General features: G+C 34.9%; 1 protein-coding gene across 8 annotated transcripts in view; it reads right to left on the reverse strand.

Moving 5' to 3' along the window:
* Positions 1-12,212, reverse strand: part of SCN2A (sodium voltage-gated channel alpha subunit 2) — a 132,472-nt gene that overhangs the window by 50,080 nt on the left and 70,180 nt on the right. For all 8 annotated transcript variants that reach the window (XM_070071536.1, XM_070071534.1, XM_002712241.3 and 5 more), the window contains 3 exons: positions 11,839-12,186; positions 8,725-8,857; positions 4,215-4,453 (listed from right to left, as the gene is read on the reverse strand). In XM_070071536.1, the coding sequence (XP_069927637.1) occupies positions 4,215-4,453; positions 8,725-8,857; positions 11,839-12,186 (720 nt within the window). The remainder of the gene's footprint in view (positions 1-4,214; positions 4,454-8,724; positions 8,858-11,838; positions 12,187-12,212) is intronic.

Consider the following 12,212-nt stretch of genomic DNA (forward strand, 5'->3'; position numbering starts at 1 on the left):
GAATGGCCTGGGAAAACAGCAGTAGATAACCCAGGTGGTTGGGACCTACCAACAACATGGGAGACCCATGGAAGCTATGGGCTTTGGCCTGGCTCAGACCTGGTCATTGCAGCAACTTGGGAGTGAACCATCAGACAGAAAACCTTTTTCTTCTTCTCTAGATGTAACTCTGATTTCCAATAAAAAATAAATCTTTTTTTTAAAGTGTGTTGATATGAGTGTGGATGTTCTAGATAACTTTTGTCAGGCTGATAAAAACTGCTCTCAATTTAAAGTTTGATATGTGTCTTTCTCATAGAAATCCATTTTTTTTCCCAAATGTGATCTGCTTCTACTAAGATTATTGTATCTTTTTATTAACATGATATACTGCATTAGTTAATATCTTATGCTATTTCAATTTTGCACTACTAGGATAAATTCCATTTATTTAAGGGCATATAATCCAAGAACACAAATATGTTGTATGATTTGGTTTAATAGTAATTTGTTGAGAATTTTTGAAGTCTGTTCATTTGATTGTTTATAATTTTCTTTCCTTATAATGGCTGTGTTTGATTTTGCTATCAGAGTAATTATAGCCTAATTAAATGAATCAGTAAGTATCTCCTGTTCATATTTTGGAACATTTCGTTAGGAATTGATGTTATCTCTTCACTAAACATTTGGTAAAATTTACCAGTGAAACTACATGGGCTTAGCTTTTTTTTTTTTTTTTTTTTTTTTTTTTTTATGGGAAACATTTTTACTACTGAATGAGCAGTTTTTTTTTGTTACAGGTCAATTCAGGTTTTCCATTTCTACTTAAGTAAATTTCAGTAGTTTGTTACTTTGTTACTTTTTAAGAGTTTTTCCATTTCACTTTTTTTTCCTATTTTACCTAGCTAACTTGTTGGTATACATTTATTATTAGCATGCTCTATGCCCCATTTTTACTTCTGTGAAGTCTATGGTGACAGCATCTCTTCATTCCAGATATTCAGATCTTCTCTCTTTTTTTTTTTCTTAGTATAGCTAAATGTCAATTTGGTAGGCCATTTCAAAGGACAAATTATTGAGTTTATTGATTTCTTTATAATTTTTTCTATTCTGTGTTATTTCTTTCCATCTTAAATTTGGGTTTGGTTTGCTCTTTTTGTCCTACTGTCTTAAGAGAACACTGGATTATCCAGTTGAAAAATCATTTTTTGACGATTTTTTTTCATTTTAAATTATCTTTATATACAACTTAGTATATACTAAGTAAAGATTTCAACAGTTTGCACCCACACAGAAACACAATGTATAAAGTACTGTTTGAGTACTAGTTTTACTGTTAATTCACATAGTACAAAACATTAAGGACAGAGATCCTACATGGGGAGTAAGTGCACAGTGACTCCTGTTGTTGATTTAACAATTGACACTCTTATTTATGACGTCAGTAATCCCCCGAGGCTCTTGTCATGAGCTGCCAAGGCTATGGAAGCCTCTTGAGTTCGCCAACTCTGATCTTATTTAGGCAAGGCCATAGTCACAGTGGAAGTTCTCTCCTCCCTTCAGAGAAAGGTACCTCCTTCTTTGATGGCCCGTTCTTTCCACTGGGATATCACTCACAGAGATCTTTAATTTACAATGACAGATATTTACAGTTTAATTTTTTCCATAAATACTGTCCCCATAGTTTTGATGTGTTTTCATCTTCATTGATCTTAAAATAATTTCTAATTTCTGTTATGATTTTTACTTTAATCAATAAGTTTTTTGAGAGACGTGTTAAGTTCCACATATCTGTGAATTTTCCACATTTATTTATGCTATTGATACTAATTTCATTTCATTTTTGTCAGAAAAACATTTTGTATTATTTTAGTCATTTTAAATTTGTTGAGGTTTCTTTTGTGAACTTCCATACACACTTATCCTGGGAAATTTTCTGTATGTTTTTAAAGAGATCATGTACTCTTCATTTATCTCTTTGGCTACTCCATGATTTACTTTAAATGCAAATCTTAGCTTTCTTGACACAAAATACAAATCTCACTTTGAATTGTCCATATATTGTTTTTATCTTTCTATAATCTAGTCTCTTTTCTCCTGGTAATGACATTCTATATTTTTTTATAATTCTACTTATTTATTCTGTCTTCAGTGAAAAGACACGATTCTTATGTGATCAAATACACAATTCTATGGAATCTAATCCTATAACTAGAGTGATTGACTGGTTTAGAAATATCATTTATCTTTAACTAGGTCAACATATTCAATTCCTGAAGCTTAGTGAAAACTACTAGTTTAAGAAGCATGATGTTTCTGTTCAGGGAGCTACAATGGTAGAACTTTGCCAAGAATATGAGACTATCCAGGAAGAAATGAAGAAAACATGGGAAAGAAGTGGGGCAAGAAGCCAATTCTCAGTGACATTGGTTGAAACCTGAATCTTGCCAGGTTGGAACCTAGAGCTAGTTCCAAATGGACTTTGGATACTAGAGGTTATATATCCCCTTTAATTTTGTTTATACTCATTTGATTAGTCTCCTAATATACATCTACATAAAGTGTTCATGTTTAAAGTACCTGATATTTAAAGATAAAGTTAAGGAGATACTTATAGAGGTGAAAATTTGGGATAGGTAACATTTCCTATTTTAAGACTCTGTAATTTGTGACCACAGCTTACAGTAGTCTCTGATATAGCTCTCTGAACTTTCTCATGGCTGCAGTTTCCTCAGTTATGATTGGAATTGACTTTGTGGAAACTGAGAGAGATAGTTCCTATAAACCATTTATTCTAGTATTGAATATAAAGTAATTGACCAATGAATGTTAATTTTATAATTTTATTTAGTTGATATATTTGAAATATAATTTTAAAATGTAGTTTTTAATTCTTAGCTAAAGTAATTGACTATTTTACTTTAGAGTGTATTATTGCAAGTACATGCATCCAGCTTCTATGTTAAATCGTCAAGTTGGGAGGTGCAAGCAAATTTAAGCATTTTCTATTAGTAGTCATAATTTTACATACTTGGTTCCTTTGTTTAAGACTATTCTACTTTTATTTCTATACTGTATCATTTATCTACTGAATGCTAAGACTAATTTTATTTTTTTATTTTTTTTATTTCTTGACAGGCAGAGTGGACAGTGAGAGAGCGAGACAGAGAGAAAGGTCTTCCTTTGTCATTGATTCACCTTCCAATGGCCTCTGCGGCCGGTGCGCTGCGGCCTGTACACCGCGCCTATCGGAAGGCAGGAGCCAGGTGTTTATCCTGGTCTCCTATGGGGTGCAGGGCCCAAGCACTTGGGCCGTCCTCCACTGCACTCCCTGGCCACAGCAGAGAGCTGGCTTGGAATAGGGGCAACCGGGACAGAATCCGGTGCCCCGACTGGGACTAGAACCCGGTGTGCCAGCGCCCCAAGGCAGAGGATTAGCCTACTGAGCTGCAGCGCCAGTAAGACTAATTTTAAATGAATACATGTGCAAAGCTTAATATTTAAAAATTACCAATATTATAGGAATTATGTAAATTATAATAATAATCCTTCTTATGTGGTTTCCTACCCCAGGACTCCATCTAAAAATATTTACAAATATTTCAAAATTATCTAGCTTCTCATATTTTATAATTTGCTTGGTAAATGTAGATCTATCCTAAAGATTTTTTTCTAAATACTTAGGAAATATGTCATATATTAATATTCTCCAGGGGGCTGACGCCGTGGCTCACTTGGTTAATCCTCCACCTGCAGCGCCAGCATTCCACTTGGTCACCGGGTTCTAGTCCCAGTTGCTCCTCTTCCAGTCCAGCTCTCTGCTGTGGCCCCGGAGGACACTGGAGGATGGCCCAAGTGCTTGCGCCCCTGCACCCGCATAAGAGAGCAGGAGGGGTGAACCAACCATTGGGGGGTGAACCAACAGAAGGAAGACCTTTCCATCTTTCTCTCTCACTGTCTAACTCTACCTGTCAAAAAAAAAAAAAAAAAAAGAATATTCTCCAAGAGTGAGCAATTTAAATTCAATCCTAAATGATTTGAAAATAAAATTTATATGTCTTATGCATGTGTTTAATAGTAGCAATATATTCTTAATTTTAAAAAACGGTATTACACTTTTGCTGCCAGATGAATATTGCCAATTAGTTGATACTTAATTTTAGAATGACATATGAAATTCACAAAAGCAACCATGGACTCTTTCAATGGGAAGAGAAACCCTTATTTAGCCTTACCAGATTTCCAACGGACAATACACTGCTGAACTGTTCTGTCATGGGGTAGTGCTCCATGGCCATGAAGAGAGTATTTAAGACAATGCAGATGGTAATGGCCAGATCAACGAAAGGGTCCATCACGACCAGGTTGACAAGATGTTTCACTTTTAACCATGGTTTGCAGCAGTCCCAAATCAAACACATGTTAGCAAATTTATACCAGCAAGGTGGGCATTTCTGCCTAGATTCTTCAAGTTCTGGAAGAAAAGAAGTTGGAATTCTCAATAAAACTGTTAAATTTCTATAAGTAGTCTTTGGCTTTAAAGTAATTTTCTTCAAAAAAAATCTAAAGTTGTTAAAATACATTATGGATTAAGCTGATAGTGGTACAAGAACAAAATTTCACATTTGGTCTGCTGTCATTGAACAAGTGGGTACTAGTAAACTTCCCAAATTTATTTTGGCCAAAGATAGTTTCCAAGATTTTATGATAAAATTGTACTGATAAGTATTTGTAAGGTCATAAGAAATTAAATGTATTTAATAAATGTTACATTAAGTATACTTAGAAATCATACATGATCCCAATAAAGCAAGATGATACATCTCATCAAAGATTTCTTTACAGAAAATATCCTAGAAGCCTTAATCCGTCATGCTAATCTCAGTTTCTTAGGTTAAATATGGGTTCTTTTTTGGGGGGAGTCTTTTAATGAGATAATTTTGTTGTTACAAGTCTTGGCTCAAAAGTCTCACATGAAGCAACAGGCTATAGGCTTGTATGTTATACTCAACACGGTTCCTTTTCTCTAACTGGAGGGCGCAAAAAAAAGAGGAAGTTGCCAACCTGAGAAGGTAAGGTCCTTCCTGTCAGCATAAACCAACGTTTCACAAAGAGGAATTCATGTACTACTGGCAAAACACAACAGGATTTTAGCTGGAACACATGTAGAACTCATAAATTCTCATGGTATGCATTTAATTTAATATACTGAAATCTATATCATACCAAACCTATGATACAAACTTTTGTGTTAAAGTACATTTTCACAAGAAAGCACATGATTGCTTCAAGGAGAATTGCAACTAAATAAACTGGATTTAAAGATATACAAATGCACAAATCTCTAAAGTGATATCCAAAATACCAAAAGTCAGTAGATATGATAAATAATTTTGGTGAATTGGGAAGTGGAAAATTTGTCTACCCTCTTCCTTTGGCAAGATGATCTCTTCACCAAACCTTGATTGGAAAAGAATGAAGAGTTTGTTGTTTTCTGCTAATAGCATGGCTTCATACCCTAGCACCTGCCCTGCCAAACATGAGACCACCACTCTTTAGCAATGAAATAGAGGGAGATTTCTTCATTTTCCATCCATGGCATAATTCCACTTTATTGTAACTATTTAAAAAACTGGAATGTTCCTCCATACCTGCTACAGATAATGACAAACTAAAATTTTTAAGGGAGACACCTGAATATGAAATTCACGATCACAAGCACAGGTTATAATTCTTTGCTTTGCTAGTAAACATGTGACACAAAGTAATGCCATCATCAAGTTAACCAATTCTCTAAAACAAATTAATTTGCCTTTTTTTTTACAACAGAGTTCCATTTAAGGTAGATTCTTCAGTTGTTTCTTTGGATATTGAAATTCTTCAAGTGCAAAATTTATTTCCATTATTTTTTAAACACAAAGAATACTTGAATTGTAAATCAGAGAATAGCATAAATATAATTTTATATTGTAATTATTTTGTAAATGCTTTTAAGACTTTAGATAACATCATATTTATTCTTATGATAAACAGGAGATATAACCATTCATAGCAGATAGCAAAAATTTTACAAAATCTCACTTTATATTCTGTCAGAATAATTTTTTGAATGCTAGCTACCATTTGTAAACAAACAGAAGCAAAAAACAATTGCACAAAAAATAAATCAGAAGAGTTCATAAAGGAAAATTCAGCAGGTGGTACTCATCTTGACACCGGGAAAAACTGGAGCAAAGTTAATTTCTAAAATAAAAGCATTTGATCATTCATTCCAAAAAAGAGAATCGTGCACTTTGAAACAAAATGAAGCTCTGAGAACTACAGCCACTCCTCCATTAGTCCTATGTGTGTTATCCACAGTAAATTATTTGCAATTAAGTTTATACCTTTTGCTATCTCAACTTGACTCCTCAGGTGATCCTAACTCACCCTCTTAATGTCAATCTCAAGGGCACGACCAGAAAGTATTTATTATTTTTGTTTTTTAAAAACTTGAAAAGCAAACCATTCATTTTGTTCATCCATACTGCTTCATTAAGTATGAGGCTATTCAGTACTCTGGACAATGAAGACTTGGCTGTAGTTACAAAGGAGGAAAATAAATATTGCTGCCGGATCAACAAGCCTGGTCCACAAAAAGGGAAAGTGAACTAAACCATGATTAGACTTACAAGAAACAATCCCCAAATAAACAATTTACATCAAACAAGAAAACTTTCCACCATTATCAGGAACAACAGAAATTTAAAAAAAATAAATAAAAGGGACTGAATTAAAGTCAGCTCTGTATACATGTATGTGTTACGTATTGTTAATAACCAACCTTGACCAATGCCTAATAACCAACCTTGACCAATGCCACACTCGAAGTGTTTGGAAAGAAAAGTCTACTGCTCATTTTACCTAACCAATAAAACAGAACAAAAACTCAGCCATTGTCCCTCACAAAAATACAAAGAACTCAGTAGATATGTAAACCAAAACACTCTTAGCCTACTGCTTCCTAGAACATTCTTTCCATCCTAAAGAAGCAACTCCATGAGATATATTTCTACAGAGGACAGTGTTGGTGCAATTCATTTTGAACTCTATATAGTAGTTAGTGGACAAGTCCAATCTTGTGGTAATTTGATGTGTTTAAATAACTTCTTATGTTAGCTCAAACTTAACGCTATCAGAAGTGCAAAGTACGACTGTTGATTTAGACTTACCCTGTCTCCTTCTCTACTTCCTGCTTTAGGGAGCAGACATACTGCTGACATCGGTAGCAGAACCACTGGCAGCTTCCTCTCAGTGGTTTTGCTATGGCAAGGAGCAGAAGACCAGAGAATCTTCAAAACATTTACCTGGAGGGACAGGGAGGAGCAAGCTACTGGCAGCTGGGGGGGAAGAGGGATTGCAAGCTAACGCAGGCGAGGTTGGGGAAGAACGTACTAGAGTTTAATATTCCATTGAATTCAGTGTAAAGGTTTCTGATACTGTACCAGGACATTATGAATATTGGGTCTTATAATACTGACTTGTTTGTGATGTATATAGTCATCTATTCTGTGAGTTTTTTCTAGCTGTGACTTTTCAGCTTTGGTACTGGTATGAATCATGGGATCTTTGCATTCAGATTAGAAAATAATTACTTCAAGAATCTACCCAATCTTAAGAGAAATTATAAGCAACATCAACATTGTCTCTCTTGGCCTCATTGTTTTTTCTCTTTCTCTTTTGACATACACACAACACACACTCACACATGTGGGAGGAGGCACAAGGGGGAGTTGAAAAAAGAGAGGGATGGGATACACTTTACATGAAAATATGAAGGGGAACTAGAGAGGGAAGGAAAGAAGAGGGCAAAGGAGGGAATGGGACACATTTTATGTGAAAGTATTTTCCAGGTAGCTGAAGTTGATAGTTGTTGTTTGCATTCACTTTCAGTATGGAAAGGAAAAACATGTTAACAAAAATAACAACAATAGAGCAACTAATAATAATATTTATTTATTGTGTTCTGCATGCCAAGTACATAAGTGCTTTATATATGATAGCTTACTTAATCATTACAACATCGTTATGGTTAAATATCTATTCACATGTTACTGATGAGAGAACTGAAATTCAGAGTCACAAATGAACACAGCTAATGTGGCAGAGCCAGGACTTTATCAAAGATCAAGTTGTCCCCAAAGTCTTTATTTTGGCATTACGAGATCCACACTTCTAAACACAATGTTAACTACTCAGATAAAATCTGCAACTAGAAATGGTTGAAATATTGTAAAACTCTGGTTAGAGGCAAACATACGACTAAAAAATTTTGAACACTTTACTTCAGCAAGTTCAATATCAAATCCTAATTCACATTTTTCATTCATATTTCTAGTTAAATCAAGGAATCTTATTTCATGAGCTTCAAGTAGTTAATACAGTTCAAATGGGTTAGCACTGTCACAATGATAAGCATTTATCATTATAATATTTTCAATGTCATGCACACAGTAGGCTTCAAGAGTTTAGAGGTTTATCTAGGAAAGCAGTATTCCAAATATACCTTGAACTTGCAGCAGCTTCCTGGAGCTAAATATAAAAATCTAGACAAGTCAGTAGAATCCATGTTATTATATAGTAAAATATATAATGATGATTATAAGAGCTGTCAGGAAGTTTTTTTTAGTTGGAACTTATTGGAAATTTGTTTTCATCATGAACAAAGCACAAGCAAATTAGCTATGATGTGGGACTTTGGCATACCTTCCATGGTGTTGGTCAAAATACTCGCTATACTCATTGCTCTTTGCCTTGATGTGGGATCTTCCAACAAATCCATGGAAACATGGTAAGAACTGGACCGTCTCTTTCTTATTTCTGTTTCAGTAGTTGTGCCCTAGAAATAAATTTTCAGGTTAAATAACATTGTTCTTCAGGACAGCAAAAATACAAAGCATTCCAATAATAGGTGTTACTTACTAAATGCTAACCCTGTTTTCTCATATGGAAACAGCTCATTATATACTGCAGGAATTATCATTCCTGGGCAAAGCTTGAAAGTCTATCAGATTCTCACATTTTGTAAATGGCTGGGTTTGTCAAAATCGATTTTCCTATTCCTCTGTCCTGGAGTTTGGGCTAGAGGGATCATGTCTGCTATTGTGTGATCTTTCAGAGTTTCAACCAATCCTACCTGGGATGTCAGACTGACACATATTGTTCCTTGATTGACTCTCACGTTCAGTTATTAGGGCATAACAAACATACATTCATCTGGTTCAATGTATGAAATAATTTACATTTCCCCTTTCATAATTTTTCCCCGAAACATGAATGCCAGTAGCAAAATGTTTTTGTTAATGAAAGACATAATATTTCCCAACATACCTCTTAATAGAACTAAATTTTAGAACCTATCTATAACTTTATCTTACACTTGTAATATAACTACATGTACAAATGACCTACCCTTGACTTTGAAACTCTAATGTGAGAAGATAACACCAAATTGGGAGATGGTTGAGAGAACTTGAGTTTTAGCCATGATGCAATCATTTGCTACTTTCTTATTTAAAAGTAAATTCATCAGGATTTCAAATTGGGCAGAATTTTACCACATTTTTAATCTTTACTAACTGCATACCTCAAATACATACATATTCAAAACCAAAACCTCCACTCAGTTGATTTATTATCACTAATTATGATATATATCCATATGCGTCAGTGTAACATTAATTTTAAGGCAGAAGAGAAGGAAAATTAATGAGAGAAGAAACTTTAAACGCTTTCCAAAAATAACGTTCTTTAAATCAAAAGGGTGGTTCTCAGAGCAAAGTTTTAATAAACAAATTAAAAAAAAAAAAAAAACATGGTCAGGTGTAGTTCATCAGCCTTTTCTGCTCTATACAGGGCTATATGTACAAATCTGGATCTGTCTAATTTTTAATGATAGTTTCCAAAACCACTTATGGTACTACCAAGAAAATTTTCTCTCAAGCTAAATTGCTCAATTTAATTTCTTTGTGGAGTACAGGAAACGGTATGTTTTGGAGGGTATCATCTGTCCACAGCTATCTATTTTCCATTCTTATTTCCCCTCTGGTGTCCCCAGAGATGGTCTCATTTGTCTGCACCTTCAGCTCATTCTGTGCAACAGCAAAGTGCTCTGCCTCAAAGCACCTGACGGAGGAAGCAGGAAATAAAAAGATCACACAGAAGACTTATGGTGATCACTAATAATGCTAAACAGTTTCTGGTAGGCTGATAGACTGACGTTCTCTTGGTATGGATGCAAAGAAATGGTGGATTTGTTTTTGTTTACCCCAATTAATATTTGTCAAGCTCAGTTTGGTCATACTTTATTGTAAGAGCCATGTGGAACACATGTGAGGGAGGGAGAGTCCCAGACATTATTCTCAGTCTGAGTAGGCCTGGGTCGCCCAGGAATCTCCATTTCCAAGGATCATCCCAGGAGATTCTTGTGTGTGTAACATAGGGTGAAGAACATTTTGACAAACATTGATTACAATGAACGTGTGTGTTTCCTTAGCCATCTCTTCTTTCCCATTTAAGAAAGTTAAGAATTTCAATGGGAAGTAATTTTTCAATATGGACAGAATGTAGGTTCAACATCCGGCATACATCTTGTTAGATCTTAGCTGCACCATGCATGGGCCTCATTTTCCTCTTCTGTAAAATTGGATAATATCAGTAACTACCATAAAGGCTTATTGTGGTGGTTAAATTAATTAACACATATAAGGGGTACTAGGCAGCATCTGGTACATAGTAAGCTATGAGAACCATTAAAGAAAAGTTAGCATTATTTTTCATTTTTCCTGATTTTTTTTTCCACTATGAAATCCTACTTTATTCATGGCTTGATCTGGTTCCAAGACACTTGGACAGTTCTCTGGGAGAAAGAGGTAGGGGAGAGGCCACATGAAGAAAAAAAAAGTGTCAACGGCTATTTTTATAACCCCAAATTAAGAAGCTCCTCTATTAGGTGACTGAAAACTCATTCCATATCATTTTAATATGGCTTAAAGAGCTTATCCAGTTAAAATCAATGGAGCTATGTTAAAAATTTATACAAAGGAAATTTCAATATGATTCATAAAACTATAAAATATAATCAAAAAGTATTGTTGGAATATTTTTATAATGGCAAATGAAATTGTATTTGATACCAACATTAAAGGCATCAAATGTTTTATGATGGAAATGCTAATAACATATCCCTATAAATGTCTAGTATTTAGTTGAAATCCTTTTCCATCTGCATGGTTTTGGGACTATTTATTTACAGAAGAAATTCATGACAGTAACATAAAAATTGACATCTGTTCTAAATGAACACACTTGACTCTGTACCAGGTACTTTTTGAGTGGTGTCTTTACAATTCAAATTTGCAATGGACTTAGTATCACAACTTGGATATTTGAGTGGATGCTAAAAATGTTAGAGTATTCTGATCTGCAAAGAGAGAGAATGTTGCCTTATAGGCTTTAGATGTATTGACCAATATTATACTTCAAGTAGAAGTATCAAATTCTTCTTTTAAAATAACATTGACATAGCAATTCTTTATCAGAATATTTATACAATTTATTAACCTTAAGTTCCTTGCACTCAATGCAATTATATTAAGCATGTTTAACACATTATTTTGTTTTGTGACAAATTTCCAATGGTAGTAATGATGATAAAAGAACATTTTGATTACATTGAGACTCAACCTATGTTTTAAATTACTTTGTAGAAAAGTCTAAATGGAACAGTTTGACAAAATAATTTCATAGCTTGACCAAATTCTCCTGCCTATATCAGCCTACGGCTCCCCTCCCATCAGCTGCAGTTTTACTTAGTCTCACCTCTGGCAGGAGCTGCCCAGTGGGAGATGTGAGGGCAGAGGGTCCCCCTACCAACGATACCACGCCATTGCAATCCACAGCACTGTGCATCTTCCCATTCATGGGCAAAATGGGGAGCACCCTGGAGGTGCGGCTGGCTTGGCTGACATTGCTGTGACGTCGTTCTCCATGCCTGTGTGGCACAAACAGAGAGTCTCTTCGGCTGTCATTGTCCTCAAAAGTGCTGTGCTCATCATCCGCAAAGTCATTCTCAGAGCCAACATCCTTTGTTCGACCTCTGAAGCTGAAAAGGCTCGCCCTACTGTTGCGTCTTGGAGAGAAAAGGGAGCCTCGGATGCTCAATAAAGACTATGAATAACAAGAAAAGAAACAAA

This window comes from Oryctolagus cuniculus, chromosome 3, assembly GCF_964237555.1.
Source record: "Oryctolagus cuniculus chromosome 3, mOryCun1.1, whole genome shotgun sequence".
Classification (NCBI taxonomy): Eukaryota; Metazoa; Chordata; class Mammalia; order Lagomorpha; family Leporidae; genus Oryctolagus; species Oryctolagus cuniculus.